General features: G+C 34.8%; 1 protein-coding gene across 1 annotated transcript in view; it reads right to left on the bottom strand.

Annotated features, from left to right (window-relative positions):
• PIK3C2G (phosphatidylinositol-4-phosphate 3-kinase catalytic subunit type 2 gamma) overlaps positions 1-18,982 on the bottom strand; it is a 378,850-nt gene that overhangs the window by 257,550 nt on the left and 102,318 nt on the right. Inside the window, exons 11-12 of the mRNA XM_049782899.1 lie at positions 17,631-17,762; positions 12,318-12,432 (exon numbers count right to left, since the gene is read on the bottom strand). Coding sequence (XP_049638856.1) covers positions 12,318-12,432; positions 17,631-17,762 — 247 coding nt within the window. The remainder of the gene's footprint in view (positions 1-12,317; positions 12,433-17,630; positions 17,763-18,982) is intronic.

Genomic DNA, 18,982 nt, shown 5'->3' on the forward strand with positions numbered 1-18,982 from the left:
GGCAGACACCTTACTTCTAGCGCCACCTCACCGGCCCCTATTTTTATAGATAGAATTTTTCTGTTAAATGGTTTGCAATTATATTTTATAAAATATACATTTTTTAAATCTACCTAAAGATTTATAGCTATTACTAGAATATAGATCTTTTTTTTTTAGGTCTTTTTTTTTCTAACTTACTATAAATTCTATTAGGCCATGTTTCTCTCATGGTATAATTTTTAGTAAATAAGGTAACAGATAAAATACACTTTCAGACTATAAAAGTTAGATATTTTAGTGCTCCATGTGTTTGCTTAAGGTTTTACTTTATATCTTGATATTATAAAAAAGTAGAATTATATTATCTTCTGTTGAGCTACATTAGGTTTTGATCTCAGAATTATGAAGAACATTAATAAAGTACAATGGTCTGCAATTTGAAATAGAATTTATCTTACTGAAGTGTTTTTTTATTTTATTTTTGGATAATTTGGGCCACACCTGGTAATGCTCAGGGGTTACTCCTGGCTATGTGCTCAGAAATCGCTCTGGCTTGGGGGAATATAGGGGATGTCAGGGAATCGAACTGTGGTCCTTCCTGAATCAGCTGCGTGCAAGGCAAATGCCCTACTCATGCACCAACGTTCTGGTCCCTATTTCACTGATGTCTTATCTGAAAAACTGCCAATTTAATTCTGTAATCTCTAAACTTTGTTTAGATTCATTATTGTTTATTTTTATGTATCTAACCACATCAACAAGATATAAAACATATATTTATAAGTTAAATCAAAGTAAACTCAAAGTTAAATCAAAGTAGTCTTTAATTCTGTCTGTGGATAAATACAACTGCTATTAGAATATTGACATGTTTCTTGTATGTACCCAAATAATTAAAAAAAATAAAGCAGAAGTTGTCAAAACACTATTCAGTTGGCTAACGGATTTTATGTTGGTAAGAGAGAGGATAGTAGAAAAAACCTGAAGATAATGAATGAGAACACAGGAGTATTACTTTACAAATTCATACTAAGTCATTTGATAATTTATGCTTGTAAACTTTTGTTTCTTTTTTTATGAACTTAAGTAGTTACAGGTTTTTGAAACACTAAAAGAAAATATTGGGATTTCTAGCAACTACCTTATGTTTTAATTTTTTTTTCAAGAGAAGATTCTCAAAAACATGGGCTAAAGAGTTTGCTCTGAAATTCTTTGAGCACCATGTATTATGTATGGAGAATATGAGGAATTCATCACCTTCAGAGACAGAACTGTAATAATAGATAATAGTTATTAACAATTAAAATACAACACCCTAAAGCTTCTTCAAGTGAATAGCAGTGAACAGTGCTCTTCCTCTCTAATGTAGCTAACCTAGGTATAGGGTCATTTTTGTAGTTAATAAAGTGGTATGGAAAATCTTTTCAGTGCCTGCCTTATAGGTGCCAGTGCAGTGGCTAGTCACCTTTCTTCCTCAAGCTACTGATTAAATGTGCTACTGATTTCAATAGTAATAATGACAAAGACATGCTCATTCTTTTCCTCTGGGTAATAGGAAACTATTTAGGTCAGTTTATTACATCACACACTTGAATATTGGTATATAGCATTTCACTTATCCATTTTTCTTCACTTCATCTCCTCATCTTTTTCAAATTAGACTTGGTCCTCATGATTGCTACATTGGTGTAGAAATTTCTGCCCATGGTTTTTTGGCAAAGATATGATGGAATGTGCCTAGTGTCTGTGACTCACCATCAGAAAGATAACCCTAAATCTAGTTCAGGCTACCACGAATCTCTCTGTTTAAAGAATTTTAACATAAATTGTAATGTAGTTGGATGTTATATGCACATACATGTGAGACTATAATTTCTGTAACTATTTATAAGATAGAAAGTTGTTTGCCAGATGGATGGCAATTGTAAGTCACAAAGGAATTGTAAAATGAAGACCTATATATGCAATTCAGAATTGAAAAAAAAAGAAACATTACATTGGGACGAAAAATATACTGTGTTGTAAGGATCGTGTGTCAATATTAAAATGTGAAAAGGTGACCCCTCAACTACCAGATATAATAGAGAATAAATACATCAAAAGTACTACTTAATCAGAGCCCTGGGAAGCGAACCCCCAAAAACTGCATTCTGGAGCTGCCCAGCGAGCGGGTGAGTGAGTAAGAAATGGCTCACCGGGGGAACTGCCAGGTAAAGTGCTGACTGACTCACTTGCGGAGTCCCCGCCTGGCGGTGCTTCTTCTGAGGAAACTGAGGACCTGAAGGGAGCCCTGCCCTGTTCTTCTCTGTCTTTCCTGAACTCTGGAAGCTCTCCTCAGAGCCCTGGGAAGTGAACCCCCAAAAACTGCATTCTGAAGCTACCCAGCGAGTGGAGCCATGGGAAGTGAACCCCCAAAAACTGCATTCTGAAACTACCCAGCGAGCAGCCCTCCTCAGAGCCCTGGGAAGTGAACCCCCCAAAAAAACTGCATTCTGAAGCTAACCAGCGAGCGACATAGCAACCCTGCGCTCTTTCTGAGAAAAGAACACCATTGCAACAAGAAGAAAAAAATCACACTAAGAACCATGCTGGATCACAGAAGCAAGCATTTCTCTCCGGACTGTCGTCTCTGCTGCATGCTCAGGCCTAAGATTTGATCCTGTGTGAGGCTTCATCCACGGAAGACTCCCCTCCCTTAGAGGCAAGTCGGCCCATCCAGAAAGGGCGGAGCCAGAGGAGTGTGCTGCCTGCATCATATAGCCAATGAATACCACCACAATACATAGAAAAACCCACAATACAAGTGTGACAATGGGGAAACAACGCAGGCCAGCATCAGACATAGAGAATGAAGAAGACAATTCTGAGGACCAGATAATGACCAACCAACTAATCAACCTCTCAGATAAAGACTGTAGACTAAAATATGGAAGATGCTCAAAGAACTCAAAGAAACCATGGATCGAGTTGAACAGAACACTAATAAGAATCAAGAAAATATGAAGACAGAAATCACAAAACTCCAAACTGAAATAACATGTCAACTAACAGGTCTGAAAAAGTCAGTAAACGAAGTGAATGACAAAATGGATAAGCTCTGGGACAGGGTATCAGAAGCTGAGAATAGACTTGGTGCTGTGGAAGATGAGATACATAACAATTCCATACAGCGGGAGAGATTGGACAAAAAAAAAAAAAAACTAAAGCAAATGAACAGACAATGGAAAAATTAGTCAAAGAATGGTAACAGATGAAGATAGAAGTCTATGATAAGATCAACAGAAACAACTTAAGAATCATTGGAGTCACAGAGACCCAGGAAGAAAATTTCCAGGAAGAATCAATGGTCAAGAACATCAATAAAGAGAAACTCCCAGAGCTAAAGAATATATGTGATCAAATCCTGCATGCTCGAAGAGTACCAACCAAAAGAGACCCCAGAAAAACCACGCCAAGACACATCCTAGTCACAATGACAAATCCCACATATAGAGACAGAATTCTGAAAACAGCAAGATCAAAAGGGGAAATTACATTCAAGCAAGCATCCTTGAGATTTACAGCAGACCTGACACCAGAAACACTCAATGCCAGAAAGCAGTGGTGGGACATTGTGACAAGACTGAATGAAATGAATGCTTCACCTAGAATACTGTACCCCGCAAAACTCACTTTCCGGTTTGACGGAAGAATACATGGTTTCACAGACAAAAAACAGCTCAGAAACTTTACAGACTCAAAACCAGTCTTAAGAGAAAAACTGAAAGACCTAATTTAAGACAAGACTACCCAAAAGACACACCAAATTTCGATATAAAGATGGCATTAAATCCCAGGACAATTCTTTCTCTCAATGTCAATGGACTAAATGCACCAGTCAAGAGACACAGAGTGGCTAAATGGATCAAAAAACTCAATCCAACCTTCTGCTGCCTACAAGAAACGCACCTGAATAGTCAGAACAAACATAGACTCAAAATAAAAGGCTGGAGAAAAATTATCCAAGCAAACAACACCCATAAAAAAGCTGGAGTGGCCATACTAATATCAGATAATGCAAACTTTATATTCAGGAAGGTTGTAAGGGACAAGGATGGACATTTTATATTAATCAAGGGGTATGTAGAGCAGGAAGAAATAACTCTCCTAAACATATATGCACCGAATGAGGGGCCAGCAAAATATTTAATACAACTGTTGACAAATCTGAAAAACAATATCAATATCAACACAATAATTGTGGGGGACCTCAACATGGCTTTGTCAACACTGGATAGGTCAACCAGACTGAAAATCAACAAGAATACACTAGACTTGAGGAGAGAAATGGAAGAAAGAGGCCTAGTGGATATATATAGGTCACTCCATCCCCAGAAATCAGGGTACACATTCTTTTTCAATGTACATGGGACATTCTCCAGGATAGACTACATGCTGGCACATAAAACATACCTTCATAATATCAAGAGAATAAAAATTTTGCAGACTACCTTCGCAGACCACATGGCTCTAAAATTATTTGTGAATTCCAAAGGGACTCGGAAGAAAAACTTTAACACCTGGAAGTTAAACAGCCTCATACTCAATAACCAGTGGGTCCGAGATGAAATCAAGGAGGAAATCAAAAGGTTCCTGGAAACAAATGACAATAAAGACACAAACTATCAGAACTTATGGGACACAGCAAAAGCAGTACTGAGAGGAAAATTTATAGCTTTGCAAGCGCACATCAGGAAGGAAGAAGGAGCTTACCTGAGTAGCTTAATGACACAGCTAATAGAACTAGAAAGTGCTCAACAAAAGGACCCAAAAATAGGGAGACAGAAGGAAATAACAAAGCTGAGAGCAGAAATCAACGAAGTGGAAACCCAAAAAACAATCCGAAAGATCAATGAAAGTAGAAGTTGGTTCTTCGAAAAAATAAACAAGATTGATAGACCACTGGCAAACCTAACGAAGAAAGAGAGAGAGAAACTTGATAACTTGTATTAGGAATGAAAATGGAGAGATCACTACTGATATGACAGAGATTCAAAGGGTAATCAGAAACTACTTTGAGAAACTCTGTGCCACTAAAAATGAGAACCTGGAAGAAATGGATAAATTCTTGGACTCTTCTAATCTTCCACAGTTGAAGGAAGAGGATGTAGCATATCTAAACACCCCCATCTCCATTGATGAAATTAAAACAGTAATCAAATGTCTGCTCAAAAACAAAAGCCCAGGCCCAGATGGATTCACTAATGAATTGTTTCAAACTTTCCAAGAGGAACTACTACCAATCCTGGCAAGACTTTCATGAAATTGAACAAACAGAGACACTTCCAAATAGCTTTTATGAAGCCAACATCACCTTGATACCTAAACCAGACAGAGATGCTAAGAAAAAAAGAAAACTACAGACCGATATCGCTGATGAATGCAGATGCAAAGATCCTCAACTAAATCCTGGCAAATAGGATTCAATGCCTCATTAAGAAGTTCATCCACTATGATCAAGTAGGTTTCATCCCAGGAATTCAAGGATGGTATAACATCCATAAATCTATCAATATAATACACAACATAAACTACAAGAAAAATAAAAACCACATGATCGTATCAATAGATGCAGAGAAAGCATTTGATTAAGTCCAACACCCATTCTTGATCAAAACTCTCAGCAAGATGGGAATGGAAGGAACCTTTCTCAATATAGTTAAGGCCATCTACCATAAGCCAGTGGCAAACATTATCCTCAATGGAGAAAAACTAAAAGCCTTCCCTCTAAATTCTGGCACAAACAAGGCTGTCCTCTTTCACCACTCCTATTCAACATAGCACTGGGAATACTTGCTATAGCGATTAGGCAAGAAAATGATATCAAGGGAATCCAGATAGGAAAGGAAGAAGTCAAGCTCTCACTGTTTGCAGATGACATGATACTCTACTTAGAAAACCCTAAAGATTCTACCAAAAAGCTTCTAGAAACAATAGACTCATATAGCAAGGTGGCAGGCTACAAAATTAACACACAAAAATCAATGGCCTTTCTATACACCAACAGCAATAAGGAAGAAATGGACATTAAGAACACAACCCCATTCACAATAGTGCCACACAAACTCAAATATCTTGGAATCAACTTGACTAAAAATGTAAAGGACCTTTACAAAGAAAACTATAAATCTCTTCTCCAAAAAATAAGAGAGGACACGCGGAAATGGAAACGCATACCCTGCTCATGGATTGGCAGGATTAACATCATCAAAATGGCAATACTCCCCAAGGCATTATACAGATTTAATGCCATCCCTCTAAAGATACCCATGACATTCTTCAAAGAAGTGGATCAGGCACTTTTGAAATTTGTTTGGAACAATAAACATCCTAGAATAGCTAAAGCAATCATTGGGAAAAAGAATATAGGAGGAATTACTTTCCCCAACTTTAAACTGTACTACAAAGCAATAGTTATCAAAACAGAATGGTATTGGAATAAGGCTAGGCCCTCAGATCAGTGGAATTGGCTTGAATACTCAGAAAATGTTCCCCAGACATACAATCACCTAATTTTTGATAAAGGAGCAGGAAATCCTAAATGGAGCAGGGATAGCCTCTTCAACAAGTGGTGTTGGCACAATTGGATAGCCACTTGCAAAAAATTGAACTTAGACCCCCAGCTAACATCATGTATGAAGGTAAAATCCAAATGGATTAAAGACCTCGATATCAGACCCAAAACCATAAGATATATTGAACAACACATAGGCAAAACACTCCAAGACATTGAGACTACAGGCATCTTCAAGGAGGAAAGTGCACTCTCTAAGCAAGTGAAAGCAGAGATTAACAGATGGGAATATATTGAGCTGAGAACCTTCTGCACCTTAAAGGAAATAGTGCCCAGGATACAAGAGCCACCCACTGAGTGGGAGAAACTATTCACCCAATACTCATCAGATAAGGGGCTTATCTCCAAAATATACAAGGCTCTGACAGAACTTTACAAGAAAAAAACATCTAATCCCATCAAAAAATGGGGAGAAGAAATGGACACTTTGACAAAGAAGAAATACAAATGGCCAAAAGACACATGAAAAAAATGCTCCACATCACTAATCATCAGGGAGATGCAAATCAAAACAATGATGAGATACCACCTCACACCACAGAGAATGGCACACATCACAAAGAATGAGAACCAACAGTGTTGGCGGGGATGTGGAGAGAAAGGAACTCTTATCCACTGCTGGTGGGAATGCCGTCTAGTTCAACCTTTATGGAAAGCAATATGGAGATTCCTCCAAAAACTGGAAATCGAGCTCCCATACGATCCAGCTATACCACTCCTAGGAATATACCCTAGGAACATAAAAATACAATACAAAAACCCCTTCCTTACACCTATAGTCATTGCAGCACTATTTACCATAGCAAGACTATGGAAACAACCAAGATGTCCCTCAGCAGACGAATGGCTAAAGAAACTGTGGTACATATACACAATGGAATATTATGCAGCTGTCAGGAGAGATGAAGTCATGAAATTTTCCTATACATGGATGTACACAGAATCTATTATGCTGAGTGAAATAAGTCAGAGAGAGAGAGAGAAATGCAGAATGGTCTCACTCATCTATGCGTTTTAAGAAAAATGAAAGACATTCTTGCAATAATAATTTTCAGACACAAAAGTGAAAAGAGCTGGAAGTTCCAGCTCACCTCAGGACGCTCACCACAAAGAGTGATGAGTTTAGTTATAGAAATAACAACATTTTGAACTGTCCTAATAATGAGAATGTATGAGGGAAATGGAGAGCCTGTTTAGAGTACAGGCGGGGGTAGGGTGGGTAGGAGGGAGACATGGGACATTGGTGATGGGAATATTGCACTGGTGATGGGGGGTGTTCTTTACATGACTGAAACCCAAACACAATCATGTATGTAATCAAGGTGATTAAATAAAATATATATATTAAAAAAGTACTACTTAAGTAAAAATTATGTGTGAATAGGTAGAACTATAGTTTAAGGAAACAAATCTAATTATAAAAGAATTGACAATTTGGACAGTTGAATTCCAATAAGTGGATCAAAAATCTAAGTTTATAGATGTATTTGAGTTGGGTTACTACAATGGGAACACACTAAAATTAAGGATTATCCCATGTACTAAATTCTTGGGATAAAATAGCATCAATAATTTCAAAAATATCACCTTCATTGGGAAAACTAAATAGGCTAAAATTTTGTTAAAATATTATTGATAAATATGTATTATTGGTTATGTGAACACAGAAGGAGGAACTTTTGTTTTGCTTGATTGGAAGAGAGAATAGAGAAAGATAGAGATAGATTCTTAGAGAATGGGGCCGAAATAAATGTCATCCATGCATGTTAGATACAATGGGGAAGAGAAGGTCAGACAGATCATAGTGAAGAGAAGGGGGAAGACACATCGTAGGATGGTGATGGTTTTCAAAAAATGCACAGCAGGTGAAATAGGACAATGTGTGTCAGAAATGACATTTCCAGTCAATGCTTCTTGAAAAGTCAGGTAGAGAATTGCTAGCTGGGGTATGGGGGCGGGAGGGTGGCACATGCTATGAATTTCCAGATTGTGGCAATTTAAGACACACGTTTTAGAAGCATCATACTTCTAAACTTTAAGTTATAGAATAACAAAGTAAAGCAGAAAGATTATGTAAAGAATTGAACAAAACATGTGAGAATTTTAAGTTGGCTGTAAAGTATGTTAAACCTGACAAGTTTAAGTGGAGGTATGAACTGACTTCAATAATTCACAGGGCTGAAGACAATTTTTTTTAGAGGAAGGCTATCTCAGTTTGGGATCTATTGTTTTTTAAGTAGTCTACAGAATACCCAAGATAGGAATTTTAGCAGGTATGGCAATATTTATCTGAATCTTGGAAGTGAGGAAACTGAATTTTAAATATAGTCACAGAAGTGTCCCTGCAAATATACTGTGAATCAAAGCTTATAAATAAACTAGACAGATATTATTTTTCAGTGAACCACAAGATAATTGAATGTGTCCATATGCACACTAGTACATGAGTGTTCGCAGTTGTACTATGCTTAAGAACAAAAAGGTGGGGAAAGGGGCTGAAGCGGTGGCGCTAGAAGTAAGGCGTCTGCCTTGCAAGCACTCTCCTCAAACCCAGGAGAGATTTCTGAGCTCATAGCCAGAAGTAGCCCCTGAGCATCAATGGGTGGTCCAAAAACAAAAACAAAATACACACTAAGGAATGAATAATGGGTCCTATCAGTAAAATATTAGTCAACATTAAAAACTGAATGTAAGCTGATAATAATGTAAGCTGACTATAATATAGTCATTTTTAAATATTACGCTAGGTAAAAGACAACAGTCATCATAAGCTAAATTGTATTATTTCATTTACATGAGTATATAGTTGCAGCAAATATATGATTAATAATTGATTAATAATTGCTCAATATTGAGGAGAATCATGAGATAAGAAGCAGTACTTGAACTCATTGGCTTTTGTTTCTGTTTTTATTTTTGAACCACAAGGCCTGGCAGTGTTCGCAGATTACTCCTTGCTCTGTACTCAGGTATTACTCCTAGTAGGGCATAAGGATAACATGGGATTCTGAGTTGGCAACATGCAAGGCAAGTTTGTTCGTTACTTGGCATTCTATCACTCCAGCTCCTGAAACATTATTTTTTAAAGTTATAAAATGCTTAAAAATTCATCATAGTGGCAGTTAAATATACATATGAAAATATATGAGCTATCTGACCATTTATTTTGGTGAAAATAAATTAGGGCAACTGAAGTGAATTAGGTTACAAATAAGATTGATGAGAAAATAGAGAAGTAAAACAAAGAATAGCCATACTATTTAAAATAATACTTTCTTGTTGTTGTCCTTAAAATATATAGAGCCATTCTATAAATGGAAAGGAACTGAAAATGAAAAGAAGCCAGAGACTGGTTAATCAGGAGTAATCTATTGTCATTTTTAAATTCAGATCTTCTTTGCTCTATTCAACTGCTTCTGGAAAGCACATTTACCACAGTTGCTGAGAAAAAAATATTGAATTGAAAGAATCAGCTTCTGTGACATGACACATCCCTTATCATGCTGGGGAGGCTCCTGTGTAGCAGTCACTCACCATTTAATAAAGACAACCAGGAAAAATAAAGACCTGACAGAATTCTTAGGAGCATAATATAATCCTGTCATTGTACAAAAGAAAATAGTGAGGTGACTAGTTCAGAAAGTTTTTCATAGCAGTATTAGCAAACTAAAATTCAGGTTTACTATCTAAGCCCAAAGTCTTTCCCTGACTTGAACACAAATACCAGCTACATAACTTACTTTAAATTTCACTAGCTGATAATCTTTGCATTGAAAATGCCTCTATTCTAAATGTAATGTCTGCCATTATGGCGATCCCTGTTATCCAGGATCTTGAATATCACATTAATGCCTAGTTCATCTAACATATCAATTAAAATATTCTTGAATGATTCTCATTATATGTTTAATATGTGAATGTTGTAAAACTGGTGATTTAACTTTTTGCATGCTGCTGATATTTATAGTCTCCCCTTCATGATTTTGTATGATAAATTCTGTTATAGATCTAGTTGCTATTTACTGGTGTTAAACACTTGAAACATTTCTCATATGCACTTTGCTGGGATCTATGTTCCTAAGGAAGTTGTGTGCCATATCCAAAATAAAAAAAATCTTATCTTTCCTCAGTTCTCTTACACCCATTAAGGCTGCTGAAGACCTTGTGTCCATGCTTATCACAGATCCATATAGTTCTGGAAAAGTCACACTTGGAAGATTTTTGCTAAGCTGAAAGTTTTGGAAATGGCAGGAAATAGATGAATGGAAGGAGCATTTATCTTCCTAAACTTTTCTCTGTACAGTGGAACCTCTACTAATCAGTACATTATTTTTTGGGCCACACCGGTGATACTCAGGGATTACTCCTGGCTATGCACTCAGAAATCGCTCCTGGCTTAGGAGACCATATGGGATACCAGGGGATCGAATTGCGGTCCATCCTAGGCTAGTGCATACAAGGCAGATGCCTTACCATTAGCACCATGGCTCCAGCCCCTAATAAATACATTATTAACCCAACCTGAACAGCAGCTCTTCTCTGTCAACATGTCCATGAATTAGAAGTAAATATTAAGGTATGGTCTGATGGGGCTTTCTCCAGAGTAAAATAGAAATATTTATTTGTTTATTTTCCCTCTTCCAGTTTCAACATCTTGTTTTCAACTTGCTATCTGATATACTTCAATTGTTCCTATCCCCTCCCATCTCAAATTTAATAACTTAAGTGTCTAGAGACTTCTTATAGAAGATTCTCACCTGAGAACATTTTTATCACTATAGGATATTTGACAATATTGGGAGCATTTTCAATCATTCTACATGATATTAGGCTATTGGCATAAAGTTCATGGAAAGTAAAGATGCTGCCAAATATTCTATAAGCACTAGGTAATTCCCACAAAGAATTATAGGATTCAAAAGATCAGCACTTCTAGATTTGGCAAATACTATCCTAAGAAGTGTTGGTCAGACAGTAGCTCCACTTTTCCTAGAGATGCAAAATTCCTATTGCTTGTATGTCTAAAGATGAAAACGAGTGCATCTTAATTATCTGACTCATATGACTACTTGTGATCATGAGGCGATGAGGACACTTTAGTGGCAAGGACAAAAAATTAGATTTGGTTTGCTTGTTAGTTTTAGGACCATGCTCAAAAGTGTTCAGGGTACTCTTAGTTCTCTCTATACAAGCAGTGTTAGAGTTTTTACCATTGATCTCCTTTATTTAAAGCATATACTCAGCTGTTAAACTTCCTTTCTGGCCTCAAAATGGAGCTGTTAATTACCTTTCATTTATGAAAAAAATCACAGAGAGTCAGTAGGCTTTATGAAAAAGAGAATAGAACAGAATAATTCACATAAATATACAGGTAGGTGTGAATAAGCTACCTCACTGATCTGTTTGTCAATGACATTTTAGACAATGGAGAAAAAATGAATGTGCAAAATGAATATTTTAATAACAATATCAAATTCCTGTCCTTTATGATTATGTTTGATGTAATTTTTAAAAATTATTTTTAAATAGCATGGAGAAAAGTGCCTTGAGAATAGTTAAAGCAAAGTAAAAGAGTTGAGGTTTGAGAGATCCCAGAAGGCTAGAGGAAGAGAAAAATAATTAAAATGTGTTAATCTAGCAGAAAGTCGTTTCTATAATTGACAGCAGGCTACTTAGCAAACAAATCCTGCTGTGCTACTTTCATTATACAGTCTGGACTCACCTGCAGGATTACTGGGGATGGGTGACTTATATCCCACACTCCTGGAGCTATCATTTCTATGGGTGGATCGCTCTGTAATGCCATGCTGAAGAGTACTGACCCAATACTGGATTTGCTGCAGAATAAAACGCAAACAGATGATAGGAGTCACATCATGGGGGACATTGATATTTATACATGCTGTAATTTAAATGTAAATATAATTAGTTTTCTTGGCAGGTTCATTTAATAGCAAGAAGAGGAATATAATATTCTATAGAGACTGATTATTTTGAATATATCACATGCATGCATGATTCTGTTTATGGATGCTTGTATTCATTTTTTCACATAAGAAAAAATTTTACATAATGAATTCTTTTTTAAAATTATCTGTGTGCCTTTTTTCATCTGTTTGTCTGTCTATCTGGTTCTAATTCTTGGGATTGAATCCAGAACCTCAAGCACTATTCTAGCACTAATTCACATCCCAACACTGTATGTTATTCCTCTATTATAAATCCATGTATTTCTAATAGGCAGATCGTATTCTAAATTTCTAACAAGTTATTACAAGATAGGACTAAAAACTTAAGAAGCTCAGACTTAGATTCTTGAAGTCATTTTACTCTTGAGAATTTTGTTTCATGAATGACTAAAGTCCCTAGAACTTTGTTTCATGAATGACTAAAGTCCCTAGAAATCTTTAAATATATATACTCTAAATTTAAAAAAGCAGGTATTTAAATTAGCATATGATCTCTAGAATAAAAACATATGAGATTTTTCAGTAGAAATGTTACTTTGTGCATAAATAGACTATTCATGTTCTAAATGTTTAAAAAATAGATTACTCCACCAGGCAGTCTGAGGTGTGTGTGTGTGTGTGTGTGTCTATGTGTGTCTGTGTATGTGTGCTTAAGGGATACCAGTGATCTAGCCTGATCATCTGGATGCAAGACAAATACCTTACTCACAGTGCTATTAGGAGGGCCCTTAATGGTTGAATTTGTTAGATTGGCACACATCAAATGAAATAAAAAAATTAAATAGTTTTGTCTTAAGTTAATTCACATTTTGAATATTGAAAGATTAAGGCTGTTGATAGATATTCTTAGATAAAGCAAACACTTTCAATAAATCAAATCAAGTTCTATTAACTGACATGTACAAATTTTTAATTCCCAGCAACATCAATAAAATCTTGGATCCTGAAAACTATTAAAAAATAAAAAAACACAAAAATATGCTATGAATTACCTTACTATATGAGAGAGTTTAGGTAAGATTTCAAACAGGATGGATTTGTGGATAGTTTTAACACTTCTAGAAACATCAAAATTTATAGATTCCATAGTAAATTATAAAGAAATTTTACCTGACTCTATGATAAGTATTGGAAAAGTCTCTGCTTTTACTATATTAACATGTATGACTTAAGACTTGAAGAATGAATTTTAAGTTTATGAATAACTACAAGTGAGTCTTTCTGAAAACAACATATTCTTTAATCTTGCTACTTAATATTAAGGAAAGATTCATCCTATAAGGCCTTCTTCAAAATCTTCAAAAGTTTTCTGAAGTCTGCCTTCTTTATTTCCAAATACTATATGCTTAGTACAAATTTTACAAACATTTTGTCTAATATCCTTATAAGCTTCAATTTCATAAAAAAATTAAAAATCAAATAAAAATCTGTGGTTCCAAATTGAAAAAATATGGATCTATTGTTACTATATTGTTTTATTGTCATAAGCACCAAATAAAGGGCATCCATCAAATAATTATTATATTCAGCTATAGGATGCCAGATATATATGCCTGACGTTATGAAGTCAAGACTAGAGAAAGGTTAGGATGTAGCTAGAACTCAAAGAGTCAGAAAACTCAGGACTTTGCTCCTAATAAGTAAATAGCGGAGAAAATGCATAGGTTCCTCCTGAGGAAGTGAAATTTTCACAGTATTTTCCTGGTAGTAAAGCCATTGGAAAAAAAATTATTTGGTTCTTGTTCTATTATGTTTAAGGAATCCATGAGTCCCTCGACCTTTTATTATAGAAATTGGATCTGTCAGGCTGAGGTTGAGGATATGGGAGAACCTGGGAATATTGGTGGAGAGAAATTGACATTGATAGTAAGATTGGTGTTGGAACATTATATGTCTAAAATTTAGCTATGAATAACTGTAAATCACTGATTTAATTTTTTTAAGAAACTGGATCTGTAATTGAGGTATTTGGACCACTTGAACTCTGACCATCTCTTGAAAAGAAAGAAAAATAATAACACGTAATTTTCATCTAGAGTTTATTTTGTTATTTGATTTTGAGGATGTATTTGAAAGCATAAGGCACAATTGTGTCAAGGTTGGCTGATCAGGCAATTGCCTGGGGAAATCACACTGCTTCAAGGTTAAGATTTATTTCTGGTCTCTCTTGAAATTATGTGAAAAGATTTTAATTTTCCTGGGCTTAAACTCACTATGGGAGTTTTGAAAATACTGGTGCTTAGGCCCGATTGCAGAATAAAAGTTTTTATAGGAGATTTTAATGTTTCAACAGGGCTAAAAATTCCCAAATATAAAGAATTTATCAAATTTATCAAAGTTTAGAAATGCTAAATAACTAACACATTATTTGTTTTGATTATATGTAGTGAATGTTATTATTGGAATAGTTGAGATGACAACAATTTTCTTAAAGCAGTGTGCAATCATTGTATATATACTGATGTCTGGAAGTCTTATCTAAAAAGGGAGGATTATAAAATGTAAAGGGACATGATTTTACTTTTGTAAAATGCTTCGTAATTTGTTTTTTGTTTTTTTTTTCTGGATCTTCCAAAAGATTCTTTAAATAGCCAAGGTCAGAAGAAGAAACGCTACTAGTGTCGTATGATTCACTCTCTGAAAGCACTTTGAGAAACTTGAGGAATCAAACTAGAGTCTATCTGTATAGGTAAGACATGCACTTTAACTTCTGTGTTATCTCTGCAACCTTGACAACTTGGAAAATTAGAATTGAAGATGAATATTTGTGCGTGAAAATGCCCACTTATTTTTATATATGTAAGCAGTCTTCATGCAACTAACTATGCCTGATATTTCTAAATTTCAATCACTGTGCTTTCTTCTGAAACTCACTGCTGCAAAGTATAAAGAGAAAGGGAGCCTTTAATCTCACCTATTTCAGTTGTATGTTGGGAAAAATAAAGATGTAAGAGCTCATTATATCTGCACACATCAAGTTATGGAGAATTCAAACTGCAATAAATGACAGGTCCAACAGCAAATGTTTATGGGCAGGTGTCATTCTGTATGGGGAAATAAAATTAAGTGGCCTATTTGTGTGTCCTGAAAATATCTTCATCAAGTAAATTGGGATAGAATCTGTAACTTGTAGCAGGAGCACAGTAGGGGTCATTGCATCTTTGCAAGTTCCTTTCATGATGGACGTCTCCAAAAGATCTGGATTTCTTTAAATTGTCTAACCCAGGACAAAGGCATATTTTCTGTTTCACTCATAGGGTTTTGAAAATATAGTGCAAAATGGTTATGAAAGTGCTCCTTGATGTCGGCTGCATTTTCTGATGTCTCCTCATCTATAATTTTGGCATTTTCCCTTGGAAAAATATAACTGAGTATCAGTCCCAGATAACATTCCTTAAAGATGTCTATTTTCTGTGATCACTTACGGGTAAGATCCTTGTCTATATACAAAACTACATGTAAGTGGCATATAATGAGAGATCTTGGAGACAGTGTTTTTACTCTCAGAAGTAAGAAAGACAAAAGTATTTCAGACTTGTATTTTTCAACATTTTTAATTGTTTAAATGGTAAGTTTGATGAGGGGAGGGAACAAAATAGACAATTTTTTTATTGAATATCTAGATGTGTTTTTTAACATGCTAGATCTTAGAAGTGCTAAAAATGAAGCTTAAAAAAATCAGCTCACAAGAAGGAAGAGAAGTTACACAGAGCACCCAGTGAGAAAGTAATGGAGAGTCCGAGTTCACAAATCTGAGTTTTCAATACATGTTCACCGTCGTCGGTATTTTTTTTTAAGGGTAACTTGTTTCTTATAGATTTTTGAAAATTTATATCATTCTAAATCTACTCTAGAGATTGATTTTTTCCCAGTTCATTTTAGTAAACAAACCTTTACTGGTTGGTCATTTATAAGAGTTAAGACATTAAATGAAAGATATTAAAAATACAAAGTATCTCTGGTCTTTAAGCAACCTGAGTTGGAATGGGCTAACGCATGAAAACAAATTATGTAGTTACAGATGCTCACTAGATTGGAAGTAATCCAACAAAGATGTTAAGAAGATGTTAAGAGCTTCAATAATCAATTATTATGACTTGAGGCTGAAGCTCTGGTGCAAGTGGTAAGGCGTCTGCCTTGCCCACACTAGCATAGGATGGACCATAGTTCCATTCCCAGAGTCCCATATGGTCCCCAAGCCAGGAGTGATTTCTTAGCACATAGCCAGGAGTAACCCCTGAGCATCACCAAATGGGCCCAAAAACCAAACCAAAAAAAAAAAAAGAATTATTATGATTGCTTTCATAATAGTTTATTTAATAACTATGAGAACTAAATTCTGATAATTTCCTGCATTCATCCACCTTTTTGAAAGAGGAGGAGGTATAACAAGTTAAAACAGTAATGCATTTTATAACCATATAAGAAATACTATTAATAATATAAACAATTAAAGTAATTCATTGAAGATAAATTATATCATAACATCCAAAAATCAGGAATTTGATTTTTATCAAATATTCAATTAGAATGCCAAATACTTATAATCAACATCTGATCTATAATAATTATTAATTATGATGAAATATCTGAACTACTGGTTGGCTTATTTTCTGAAAAAAAATGATCACAAAGTTAGCAAATATTTCTCCCTGTCAATAAAAGGTCAGTTAAGCAGTCACACTGTATAATTATACTCCAGCCAAAATTTCATAACATACATTTCTTCTAAATGAAAACATTGATTGAAATCATTTTGAGTTACTGATTTCAGAGAAATTGTATGGTCTGAGAAAGGAAAAGCAATAATGAGATTAATTATGCTAATATATTTTCATTGAAAACAAAGTAGTTGAAAAGTTGAACACAAGTTCTATTTCTAAGGTTATTTCTATTTTTTGCCATTTATTGCTATATTCTGTAGTTATGATTAATACTGAACTGTCTCAATTTTTATAATACTATTCCATCTTAATTTTTTCATTATGCTATTTACTGAAAATATTTACTTTTAAGGAAATTTTCCTGGGATGAGAGCTTCAATAATCAAAAAATTACATACTTACCTTTTTGAAAATAGTGGAAAAGAAGTCCAGGCTAATAAAGTTGCATTGGTATTGGCATTCATAATCCCAAACAGTTTAATTGTAAGCATGGATTCCCTTGGAAGTGACTTTATTTCAAGAGGAAAATTAATCCTTATAATGAACAAAAAAAGTAGATTACCCAATTGCATTTCCATAAATATCTCTTTATAATATAACTATGGTATGTGTTAAAATTATTTTCAACTATTTGAATTGAGGTATCCTCTAATTTTATGTGTAATTTTACAAAATTAGAGACAACAGGGTAAACAGCATAGTAAATTTGGTTACTCATCAAATGTGACTTATGTATTTGAAATATTGACATGTAAATTTGTCTATAAAATACAATTTGATATTTACTATTTTAAGGAATATATTGTTTTAAGAAGTGGGAAAGTCACAGATTAGGCTGGTAGTCATTCAAAATGGGTTTTAAATGGTGAGTTTTAAATAGGTAGTCATTCAAATGGGTTTTAAATTACTATAATCAAATGGCTATTTGGAAAAGTAATTTTTTTCAAATGAAGGAATACTTGGAAAAACTTTGATATGAGAACGTGTGAATGAAAATAAATACAGGTATAGTCTAGAAATTATAATGAGTGGTTTTATTCTGACTAGAACTAGGTCATATTGACCATAATAATGTAAAGGGTACAATTAGATAAATAGTTGACAAAATACTTTATAACTCTAAATTCCAGGCAAAGGATTTTGAGCTTTTTCTTATGAAAAAGAAAAATATTTGAAAAAGGGGGCTGAAAGTATTGAGAAAATTATCATGGTTTTATATAGTCTCTGTTCTGAATAACATCTACAGGACTTTGGGGAATGATTTCTAAAAATAATAGACATAGAGTTCCTGAATATATCAGAGTGAGTAAGGGAACTTTAAGATCTTGGTAGACTGTGAATTGTAGACATATCTATTAGGAAAGACCTATTTATAAGATAAAAAGTTAGAAAAATGCTTTACAAATGTCTTTGAAGAAATGGGGACACTGGAGCAGAAACTGGGAGATGGAGAAATATCCATGGGAAATTATCCTTCTTATATTGACTGAGCAGAAAGAGAAAAGTAATTGAAGAGAAATGAGACAGCTTGTTTTGGAGGACATCTGCTGCTGGTAGATTCAAGGAGAGTGAATAAAATCCAGAAATTTGAGAATCCCCTGTCAAATTTTACTGTCAATGTCTTTAAGACCTGGGTGTTTATTGGAGGACTAAGGACAGCCATTGGAAAATGCTCACAGAGGTTGGTCCAGTCAAGGCCTCAGACAATATTAAAGTTATTATCACAATAGAAGATGGAAATTATTTGTTCTGAA

Source organism: Suncus etruscus, chromosome 11 (genome assembly GCF_024139225.1).
Source record: "Suncus etruscus isolate mSunEtr1 chromosome 11, mSunEtr1.pri.cur, whole genome shotgun sequence".
Lineage (NCBI taxonomy): Eukaryota > Metazoa > Chordata > Mammalia > Eulipotyphla > Soricidae > Suncus > Suncus etruscus.